Source organism: Microcaecilia unicolor, chromosome 12, assembly GCF_901765095.1.
Source record: "Microcaecilia unicolor chromosome 12, aMicUni1.1, whole genome shotgun sequence".
NCBI lineage: Eukaryota > Metazoa > Chordata > Amphibia > Gymnophiona > Siphonopidae > Microcaecilia > Microcaecilia unicolor.
The window spans coordinates 70212883-70224578 of NC_044042.1; the positions used below are offsets into that span (position 1 = coordinate 70212883).

Genomic DNA, 11696 nt, shown 5'->3' on the forward strand with positions numbered 1-11696 from the left:
ACCATGATGCACAATTTAAGCTGAATGTGAGCTTTCACTGGAAGCCAATACAATATTTGCAAGATGGGTGTTAACTCTCTCATTTTTATGAGCTCCATAAGATTAATCGAGCTGTCGTGTTCTGAATACTTTGAACTTCTTTCAGTAAGAATTTGGAACAGCCTAAATAAATACTGTTACAATAATCCAACTGACCTAGGATAAAAGTTTGCACAATTGGGATTACTGAGGAATCGTCATTTGCATCTCACTTCCGCTTTTACTTTTAACTGCAAGCATCAGATGTAACTGAGTAAAAGTAGTAAATACTGGCAAAATTATTACTTCAGTAAAAGTGGCAAATGTTATCCTGTACTTCTTTACAAGTAAAAGTGACAAAAATTTTACTTAAGTACAGTAACTAGTTTCTTTAACTTAGTATACAACACTGGTGGGAGGAATGAGTGAGACTCTGTTGCAATGTGCGAGGTCGGTGATGGGAGGAATGAGAGAGACTCCGTTGCAATGTGTGAGGTCGGTGATGGGAGGAATGAGTGAGACTCCGTTGCAATGTGCGAGGTCGGTGATGGGAGGGAGGAATGAGAGAGACTCCGTTGCAGTGTGCGAGGTCGGTGATGGGAGGAATGAGTGAGACTCCATTGCAGTGTGCAAGGTCGGTGATGGGAGGAATGAGTGAGACTCCGTTGCAGTGTGCGAGGTCTGTGATGGGAGGAATGAGTGCATGAGTCTTTCAGTGACAGATCTGAGGTTGAGGCAGGAAGTTTTGGCATATCTTGGCCTGTGTCTCTAACAGCAGTTGTTTTTTCTGCTTCCGGCAGTGAGCGAGGGCCTATCCTGCTTTTATTTGTGTGCTCATGGCCAGTGCTGGGGTCCTGGGCCCACCCAGTGTGTTAAATGTGACCGTTACCTGCGGGGACAGCAGTGTGTTGAGTCCTGCAATGTTCTGGAAGGGTAAGGCTCTGAAGGGGATGCTACCACAAACCTGTCTGCATTCTGTCCATGGAAGGGGGCTACAGCTGCACATAGACACCAAAATGCAGCAGACAAGCAGTGGCTACAAATATCCCTTCATTTAAAATCCCATTTCCATTAAAGTGCATTTCCATGGGGCATTAATGTCAATACTTTCTAGATTTCACTTGTCTGTATGGACAAGCATTCCCAAGAGCCCTCCGGACCTTGGATTCCAAGCAAAAGAAACTTCCAAGTAGAGCTCAGCTACTGTGTATCTCAGGATCCAGTCTGAGAGTTATCATTCCATGAGGCTCTAAGGATCTTGTCTGGCTCGTGATATGGTGACCTTTTGTTTTTTAATCCCATAGTTTTTTTTCTTTTTCTTTTCCTGTTTTCTCCTAGCTTGGCTGGAACCAAGATGGGATCTGGCACAGTAAGCCTTCATTCACACTATCCAAGGATTTTGTCCCCTATTAGATATCCCCCTCCCTCCTTTCACACACAAAAATATATGTTTTTAAAAATGTGTTCCTTTGCAGCGTCCACTCTGGCTGGCAGACATGTAATCTTATTCTCTTGTGATCAGATGATCAGAAGCAAACATGGGCGCTGGAGGCCATTAGTGCCAGACTAGCACCTGCGTTTGCTTGCGCCCTAGGATCAGAGCCAGCGAGCGTGTGAAACCGCGCTCACTGGCTCTGACTGCTAATTGTATGCAAATGCATGCAAATGAGGGTCTCCCGCATTCCACCCTCATGATCAGCAGGCAGCACGCCACACAAGGACACTGCTCCCGCTGCAAACCCTACGCCAGCTTGGAGGAATGGGGAGACCAAGAGGTTTGACAGGTCTGGGATTTTCTCGTGGACCTGTCAAACCTAAGTAGACTTCCAGCCCCTTGCTCCCAACACTAGGAAGACCCTGGTGGTCCAGTGGGGCCGCTAGCCCTCTGCACCTTCACCCCCCCCCCCCAACAGCCTACCTCGCAGTTGAAGGAGGGAGGAACTAGCACTCCCTCCTTTTTCTGCAGTTGCTTCCTCAAAATGGTGGCTTAATTAAAACCCCACCCAACACATCCCAGGATGCACTGAGCAGGGTGCCGCCATTTTGAGGAGGCACCCACAGAGGAGTGAGGGAATGCTAGTCCCTCCCTCCTCCAACTTTGAGGTAGGCCATGGGGGAGGGCTAGTGGTTCCACTGGACATCCAGGGTCTTGTTAGTGTTGGGGGTGGGGACTAGCAGTCTTACTGGACCACCAGGTCTTTTTAGTGTTTGGGGGTGTGGGGGGGGGGGGGGCCTGGAGGTTCACCAGACCTCCAGGCATTGTGTTGGGGAGGGGCAGGCTTAGGTTTGACAGGTTCAGGAGAAAATCCCGGATCTGTCAAACCTCTTCTACTGTTTGACAAGTCCAGGCTATTTTTATTGACAGCCTGGACCTGTCAAACAACTTCTGCGGGAGGATTGTGCCTTGGGCCCATACCCAGGCTCCCGCAGAAGTACCCCTATGATCAGAGCTAATAGCGTGCCTAAATTTGCATGCTATTAGCTCTGATCATAGGGGCGTTAATTGTAGAGCGCTGTATGAATAGCGCGGGACTTCAGATCATCTGCACCTTGGTACTTGACAACCATTAGCCCCTGATCCAGGTGTCATTTCATGCAATGGGCACACAAACCTCCCTCTCCCAACACTGAACTTTTATATCCTCAGCCGGAGCTGACCCAGGGAACAGAAGCTCTAACCCATGACTTGAGCCACACACTTTCCTCATGGAAATGCACAGCACCTACCTCTCTGCAGGAAAGAGATAGGTGGCCATCCCTCACATCCCATTCTTCCCCTGAGTCAGTTGGCAGGAGATGCCACTGGGAGGGGACATAACAACAACTGATTGTCCTGTGTCTCATTTCACTTCTTGTAGGGACCTGCGGGAGCATGTGAATGGAAGCAGATGCATACCCTGTCATGCCGAATGCTTCCCTCAGAACAACACAGAGACTTGCCTGGGACCGGTAAGGACCAGCTCACGTGTGAAGAATGAGTATGTGGAGGGAGGGAGCAGAATATATATGGAAAGTAATCAGAGCCCTAGGTGTATCATGTTTTGGTGTATTACTGACGCTACACATTGGGTGAAAGGTGATATTATTTTTAATTATTTAGATTTAGCTCATAGCTTTCCAGTAGTAGCTCAAGAAGAGCTAGATTCAGGTACATTAGGTATATTCCCTGTACCTTACAATCTAGCTTTGGCAATAGAGAGTTAAGAGATTTTCGCATGATCAAAAGGAGCAGCAGCAGGATTTGACTCAGGCTTCCCTGGATATCAGCCTGGTGTTCTAAACTCCTTCATGCCTATGATTAGTATAGGGGTGAGGTATGACAGGCATTGCATGTACCTGGCATGCTGAAGGACTGCTAACATTTTCTCTGGTGATGACACAGGGCGCAGACGAGTGCAAGGCATGTGCTCATTACAAGGATGGCTCTTTCTGCGTGGAGAAGTGCCCAAGCGGGGTGAAGGGAGATTCCTTTGTGCCCATTTGGAAGTATGCAGATGAAGAGGGTATCTGCCAGCTGTGCCCAACAAACTGCACACATTCGTAAGCAGTACTGATTGACCTCAGAATGAGATGGCCTAACACTGCCATATATACAGTGATACTGCTCCAGAGAGGGGCTTATGGACATGTCTAAGGAAATGTCTCATTCACATTAGGAGTTTTGTCTCTCTGTTGCAGGTGTACAGTTCAGAATGAAGATGGCTGTCCAATTGATCAAAAACCCAGGTACACCCCCCCCCCCACCCCGGACATATACACACAGAACTCTGCCAGTAAACCCTTCTTTCCTGCAACCTCCCCCCACCCAAACACATACATCCAACTTCTGTCCTGTAGCCCTCTCCCCCAACATATATATCCAATTTCTGTCCTGCAGCCTCATCTCCTCACACATTAATCCAACTTCTGTCCTGCGCAGTGCGTTTTTCCTAGCAAAAAAAAGTGCCGGTACTCAAATGTTAGGTCACTCTTCAGGGGTGGGGTGATCACTGAGGAACCCACCCCACAATAGCCAAGCCCCCTGCAACCCGTCACAGAATCTATGACAAGGCAGAATTGGTGTGTAGAGCCTGAGCCCTTTCATTAAAACATGGGGTCCGTGGGTTAATTTTAGCAGACAATGGAAAAGGTGCTGGTACTCAGTACCCCCTCAAAAAAAAGCCCTGGTCCTGAAGCCCCCTCCCCTGACACATATATCCAACATGTCCTGCAGCCCCCTCCCCTGACACATATATCCAACTTCTGTCCTGCAGCCCCCCTTGCCATTCCAGTGCTGATTAAGTTTTATGTATGAACCACAATCCAGTTAGAACAACAGACCCAGTTAACTACCACTTGTGACCAAAGGAATGTTTGAGCGGTTATGAAGTTAGTGTCCATTCCAGGGGCGTAGGCCCCTACAGATTTAGCCCTGACCCCCTCTACTTTCGACCCCCCTCCCGCCACCAACCCTCCCCCATCGCCGCCAGGTACCTTTGCCGGTGGGGGTCCACAACCCCCGCCAGCCTTGGTCTTCTTCAGTGCCAGTCTCTGGCGTGTTCGCTGATCTGTGCTTTGAATCCTGACTGACGTCCTGCATGCATGTCCTGCACGTCAACGTGCAGGATGTGCATGCAGGACGTCAGTCAGGACTCACAGCACAGATCAGCAAAAGCGCCAGAAGACCAAGGCTGGTGGGAGTTGGGGACCCCCGCCAGCAAAGGTACCTGGCTGCGGTGGCGGGGGGTCCGGGAAGGGCGGGGGCTGGGTGAGGTGGGCTAAAATGTGCCCCTCCCCCCACATTGGGCTCTGGACCCCCCCCCCCCCCCTCCTACCGAGGTCTGGCTACACCCCTGGTCCACTCCACTTTAAACGTTTAGAGGTCCACTTTTAAAATATGCTCATAACTTGTCCCAGCTGACTCAGTTTTGGCCACCTAGATCAAACCCATGTGTGCACTGTGGTTAAGATAACTATTCACAGAGCTCTGGCCTGATTTTACAGGGGACAATCTAGTGTCCTCTCAAGGTTCAGTAGCTATACCCTTTGAAAACTAGCCAGGAAGAAGCCCAGTTTCCCGTCACTGACTGGAGTGAAGGAGCAGAATGCTGGTCAAGTATGTCTAACCCAGTGACCTCCAGCATGCATGGCTCAGGCTGCTGAGGGGAAAACAGAACTGCAGGCCTCACAATGCAGTAGGAAGGGATTAAATGCCCATCTCTCACCTTGGCCTATCTTACCATGGGATGGGTTCTTTGCTCCTGGCCAGGACTGATGGTCTTGTAGTTAAGTGATGGTTTTATTTTTCTAACTCATAATGCTTCTTTTTCTGCAGTCAGGTAACATCTGTCATAGCAGGTGTGGTTGGTGCTCTCCTGGTGCTGCTTTTAACTTTTCTCCTGATCTTTTGCGTCAATCGGAAGAAACAGCTAAAAAGGAAGCATACCTTACGGCGCCTCCTGCAGGAGCACGAGGTAATAACCACTCACTCTTCCTGCCTTTGGAATACAAGCCCCATAATAGCATGAAGACACTCCTTCTCTTGAGGATCAGGCTGTTGGTAAAATAAACCCTGCCTCCTCATTGAGAAACTACACTGAACTGCTCCAGACCATAAGAGCCAACATTTCAAAATTATTAGGAGTGCTAAGCCCAGTGGAAATAACCCTTCCTTGGACACATACAAGGAATTTTCTCAATATTGGGGGTGCTCAAGCACCCATAGAGTCAGCTCCTATGCTCCAGACATCCCAGCAAACTCACTAGTATCTTACCCAGGCCTAAAAACCGCCATCTCATGGCTGTGGACAACAAATCTACCATCTTGGGTCCAAGTTCTGCATTCTAGCTTGCAGTTCTTGCCTCTCGCCACTAGAGGTGAGTTTATGACATTTGCCAGGAAGTGCCAATCATTAGAGGGTGCCTTGAATGTGATTCAGTTATGAAAGAGGTACAAAGTTTACAAGTTATAACTAGTGCATGCTGAATTTTATAAACATGTGGCACACTAAAGGAAACACGCTGGCACTCAGTGTGTGACTTGGCTGGACTGGAGCATGAATACAAACATAATCCAAGTCAGTTAGTTATACTTAAAGGCATGATTGATTCCTAGACCTGTATAGTTAGGGGAAGATATTAGGTGGGTAGGAAGGGTCCCATTGTGATTTTCTTTGCTCAGGCACTGCAAAATGTGTCTTCCTTCTTTTCTGCCTTTGTCATCTGCAGCTGGTGGAGCCCCTAACTCCCAGCGGGGTCCTTCCCAATCAAGCACAGATGAAAATCCTGAAGGAGACAGAACTGAAAAAAGTGAAGATTCTGGGCTCAGGGGCCTTCGGCACAGTGTACAAGGTAAGGCGCTCAAAGTGTGTCACCACTGCAGTACACCAGGCCCAACACATCACCTCTTTCTTACCCATCTGGGACATTGCTTTACCCTCAGGGCATCTGGATCCCAGATGGAGAAAATGTGAAGATCCAGGTAGCCATCAAAGTTCTGCGAGAGAACACATCTGCAAAAGCCAACAAGGAAATTCTTGACGTGAGTAGAGATGCTACATAGCCACTGAGGCGGGCTTCTTCCCACACCTCATCTGTCAGTTGCTAGATCCCAAAAGCCAGATTTATAGGTTCGGCACATTTGTGTGTTGTTGTTCAGAGTTGTTTTCTTTAGTTGGCTCCGGGGAGGGCGTCATCGGTAAATATGTTTCATTGTGTCCTGTAGCATCACTAGATCAAAAAGATGCCTCAAAGTGAGCTGTAACATTGACAATCCATGCCCCTCACCCCAGTGGTTTCTATATACAGGAAGCATATGTCATGGCAGGGGTGGTCAGCCCATATGTCTGCCGGCTCCTAGGGATCTGCCTGACCTCCACAGTACAGCTGGTCACTCAGCTTATGACCTATGGCTGCTTGCTGGACTATGTCCGTGAGAACAAGGATCGCATTGGTTCCCAGGACCTGCTCAACTGGTGTGTGCAAATTGCCAAGGTAGGAAGAGGCACTTTGTGCTGAGAAGGGGGTGGAGGAAGCAGGCAGAGCACTATGGTAACCCATCAAGTGAGAACAATTTGGAGACAAGCAGCTAACTAACACAGAGAAAAATGTGATTGACAGGAGAGATGAGAGATGGAAGGAGGATCGCTAATGCTGAAAGAAGGGTTGGAAGGCGGTCATGATAGGGATGGGAAGTCTCAATAATGTTGAGAGCAGGGCTGGAAGGCAGCAATGGTGGCAGATGAGGAAAAAGGAATCAGTAATGCAAACGGTGAGATTGGGAGGCAGCAAGGACAGAGAATTTGGGGAGGGGGTCTTGTTAACGTCAAGAACAGGGTTGGGAGGAGGAGAAATAGTCTTGAAAATGCAAAAGGCGAGGTTGGGATGCAGTGGTGAGGGGAGGAGAGCAGAGAAGGCTATTGGCAACCCGACAGGGTGACAAAAGAAATTAATGCAGATTTTGGGCATATCATAGGGGATGAATTACCTGGAAGATGCCCGATTAGTGCATCGAGACTTGGCTGCCCGGAATGTTCTGGTGAAGAGCCCAAACCATGTGAAGATCACTGATTTTGGGCTGGCACGTCTCCTAGACATTGATGAAACAGAATACCATGCAGATGGAGGGAAGGTATGTGACCCAACAGTGAGGTATCATGTGTGCTGGGGAGGGGGGGGGGGTGTTGTGTCAGTCGCTAAGCAGTGTTCTTTGGTGCACTTTCCTGATCACCTAACTCTTTTCCTCTCCCAGGTTCCCATTAAGTGGATGGCACTGGAGTCCATTCTGCATCGGAGATTCACACATCAGAGTGACGTGTGGAGTTATGGTGTGTGGCAGTGCTGGGGCTGGGGTGTCACTTAGCAGTGGATTCTGTTGTGTTTGGGGAGATGCCTTGCCTGTAGCTTAATACTGATACTTCCCTCTTCTCTTTTGCCAGGTGTGACAGTCTGGGAGCTGATGACCTTTGGTGCAAAACCATATGATGGGATTCCTGCCCGAGACATCCCTGAACTCCTTGAGAAAGGAGAACGGCTCCCTCAGCCCCCCATCTGTACCATTGATGTGTACATGATCATGGTGAAGTGTACGGAAAGACCATTTTCTTTCTGGGGAGGGAGGGGGGTGGAGGTGTCTGCCTGTTAACCATATCATGTCCTGTTCCTTCACTATATATTCGATGCAGTTAAAGGGCAGGGTGGGTCTAGTGGTTAGAGCAATTCACCGAGACCCATGGAAACCTGGCTTCAGTTCCTGCTTCCCAAATTTCACAGTGCAGCACTGTGTCTACATGGATTTCCTTGAGTGTGGTGGATGTAACATAGTCTCTCTCTCTCTGATTACATAGGCTGGATGATTGATTCTGAATGCCGACCCAAATTTTGTGAGCTGGTAACTGAGTTCTCTCGCATGGCCAGGGACCCCCCACGTTATATCGTGATCCAGGTGAGACCCTTTCTGTTATTCCTGAGCCCCAGCTGGAGCAGAAATCCAAAGTGCATTGGCGTGATGCATGGCATAGAATGTCACATCGGTCAGGGTATACCATCCAGCTTCTCAAATGTGATGAGCTGGGTTCAAGTAGCCAGTTTAGAATCAGAAAAAGAATGGAAGATAACTCAGAGCTGTTGCTTTATAGGTCTCCAACTCGCTCAAATGTAAGTGAAGAATAGGATAAGGACACCCCTCCATGACATGGGCTCATGAAGTTCCCGTAACTCAATCAGGGAGCAGAATCCATGACCTACTGCATTTTGCATTTCTGTTCTGTCCACAGAATGATGCCATGAGGGACCTGGCCAGCCCTGGTGTCAGCACCTTCTTTCGCACCCTGCTAGAGGAGGGAGAAATGCAGGATCTGCTCGATGCCGAGGAGTATTTGGTTCCCCATCAGGGAGAGAACAGAGCCAACCGCAGCAGATTGTCATCCGCTAGGGTAGGCACCAATGCCTAGCACCTCTTTCTACCTCCTCCCCTGTCTTTTCCCTCACCCCTGGTCCTGTGATGATCACTTTATGACTGTGGCTATCAGAAATGACTGAACTGTAGAGGTTGTGGGCATCTTGTCATATACTGGTGGAGGGGAAGAGGGAAGTAGGCATCTTTCTTCATAACTGTAATGGGAGAAATCCGACAGCTACCACAACCAATAAAAACTGCTGCTTTATGAACAAGATATCTCAGAGTAGTGTGTGTACATATATCAGCTGAGGTATCCCTTCTTAACAAGTGCACTCTTCTGCCTCCCCCCCAGACCAACACAGAAACACAGGTGGATGCAGTGCTGGCTGAAGACTCTTCACAATACCCACATTTCGGACGGGCTATATCCCAGCACTCTGAAGAAGCCAATTCTGATGTATTTTCAGATGGCGATTACGTGGCAGATGAGTCCCTCCAGGGGGCCTCCACACCACAGGAAAACAGCACACTGCAGCGCTACAGCGACGACCCCACCAGCATCTATAATGAGCACAATGATGAGCTGGAGCCCAGTGGCTTTCTCACGCATGGATCCTGCAGCCCATGCCCAGGTACTGCACTTGTGAAAGGAAGATGTGATCTTAATTAGGTGTTAAGGGCAGCTCTGGCACAGCCACTTATCCCCTACCGCACTGGTTTCCAAATCTGGTCCTGGAGGCACTCCAGCCAGTCATGTTTTCAGGATATCCACAATGAATATTCATGAGAGAGATTGGCATACACTGGGGCTCATTTTCAAAGCACTTAGACTTACAAACTTCCATAGGTTACTATGGAAGTTTGTAAGTGCTTTGAAAATACACCTCACTGTCTCCACTGTATGCCAATCTCTCTCATGGATATTCATTATAGACTAGTACAAAAGGCCCGTTTCTGGAGCAAATGAAACGGGCGCTAGCAAGGTTTTCCTCCCCAACCCCCCCCATCCCTTCTTCATTCTGAAGCCACTGACGCCATTGCTCCGCCCTCGACGTCATCACGTTTGACGCAAGGGCGGGGCCCAGCGACTTGGTGATTTCGGTGGCTTCACCACCACGAACCCTTCATGAAGGAAGGGACGTCAGTGGCTTGGCTTCAGGGACGTCAAGTGTCTTCAGAACGTTGAGGGTGAGTTTTATTATATAGATATGCTGAAAATCCCAAGTAGTGCCCTAGAGACTAACTACTGGGTGCTAAATCATAAAAGTGTAATTCTGATGGCTTCAAGCCAATCTGAAATGGCAGCAATATCCGAATACCACAGTATATTAAAAGCTGTCCTTCTCATTCTTATGTTGAGAAAAATAACTTATTCACCACATTATTTAAAATAGGCCCGACATGGCTACGTTTCGCTCTCCTAAAGGGCTGCGTCAGGTGCTAGCAGCACATAACAACCCAGTGGTGCAGTAAAACCAATTCCACCTACTGGACTAAAACAGCTCCTCTCCTGAGAAACAGCAGCAGCATTTTGTGGTGGAATTGGTTTTACTGCACCACTGGATTGTTCTATGCTAGCCCCTGCTGCAGCCCTTTAGGAGGGTGAAACGCAGCTGTGTCTGGCCTATTTTAAATAGTGTGGTGAATAAATTATTTTTCTCAACATTGCTATTGGCAATTCGCATCTTTTTTTCCATTCCATGCTAGATCTTGAGAAGCGCCTGCCTATTTGTTTGCTTGGCCCTTCTCATTCTTAAGACAGGCAGCAGGAGCTCTTTAATTGACTAGTGAATGGTGAGCTTCAGAGTAGAAGGCAGCTTCTGTTAATAAGTCTTGTTTTTCTCCTAGAATACGTGAACCAGCCCGCTGAGGAGACTCTGACACCAAGCAAGCACCAAAGACCCTCACTATCCACCCTAGAGAGGCAAAAAGGACACCTGGGAATGAACGGCTTGATCAAGGAGCCCAAACCGCAGTTCCAAGATGGCTTTGGGAGTGCACTGGACAATCCTGAATACCTGATCCCACAGAGTCTGCCTTTGTGCAGCCCCTCCATGCAGGCCTTTGATAACCCTTATTACTGGAACCAGGATCTTGCCAACAAAGATAGCTCAGAGTACGCTGCTGTCACCAACGGTTTCACTACTCCTACTGCAGAGAATCCAGAGTACTTGGGACTCTCGGAGACCCTTAGCCAACCCAAGGATGGGGTACTGGGGCCCCCGGTGTATGGGAGACACTAGAAACTTGCTTTAAAAAAGGAACAAAAACCTGAATTAATGGCAGCTTGAAGCTAATGTTAGGCTTGGATGACTGACCTTTCTAGTAGAAAATCACAGATGGATCCAAAATAAATAAAAGTGGCCCATCCCAAGTCTTTTAGGTTGTACTTATGGTGCACCTACAACTGTATTCCCACTTTAGAGGGAATACACCCCTAATTTTGGCCGATTATAGGTCAAGTATTTGTATGCATCTTAGGGCTGATGATAGCAGTCATGAGGTGCAGGGGGTCCAGTCACTACAACATCCTCTGACCACTAGAAAATCAATTTCTTTCACTGGAAAAAAAATCCACAGAGGTTTGAGGAGCAAGGAAGGAGTACCAGGAAGAGCAGAATTCAGCTCCCAGGAGGTGGGCCGCTGACTCATGGGAACCACAGGCACAAAGAAAATGATTCCATTCCCAGCAGGGGCTGGAGCAAAAGGGGTCTCTGCATAGCTTTAAGTGCCTGACCTTAGGGAAGAAGGAAAAACGGGAAACACCCAGCATGAGCAGGACTGTAGCAGTACAAACTTG

General features: G+C 48.4%; 1 protein-coding gene across 1 annotated transcript in view; it reads left to right on the forward strand.

Moving 5' to 3' along the window:
- ERBB2 (erb-b2 receptor tyrosine kinase 2) overlaps positions 1-11469 on the forward strand; it is a 63404-nt gene extending 51935 nt beyond the window's left edge. The window contains exons 13-27 of the mRNA XM_030221972.1: positions 819-951; positions 2877-2967; positions 3401-3558; positions 3697-3744; positions 5333-5471; positions 6226-6348; positions 6440-6538; positions 6805-6990; positions 7472-7627; positions 7748-7823; positions 7935-8081; positions 8343-8440; positions 8772-8930; positions 9249-9528; positions 10745-11469. Of these exons, the coding sequence (XP_030077832.1) occupies positions 819-951; positions 2877-2967; positions 3401-3558; positions 3697-3744; positions 5333-5471; positions 6226-6348; positions 6440-6538; positions 6805-6990; positions 7472-7627; positions 7748-7823; positions 7935-8081; positions 8343-8440; positions 8772-8930; positions 9249-9528; positions 10745-11139 (2288 nt within the window). The 3' untranslated portion in view covers positions 11140-11469. The remainder of the gene's footprint in view (positions 1-818; positions 952-2876; positions 2968-3400; positions 3559-3696; positions 3745-5332; positions 5472-6225; positions 6349-6439; positions 6539-6804; positions 6991-7471; positions 7628-7747; positions 7824-7934; positions 8082-8342; positions 8441-8771; positions 8931-9248; positions 9529-10744) is intronic.
- Positions 11470-11696: the final 227 nt, after the last annotated feature.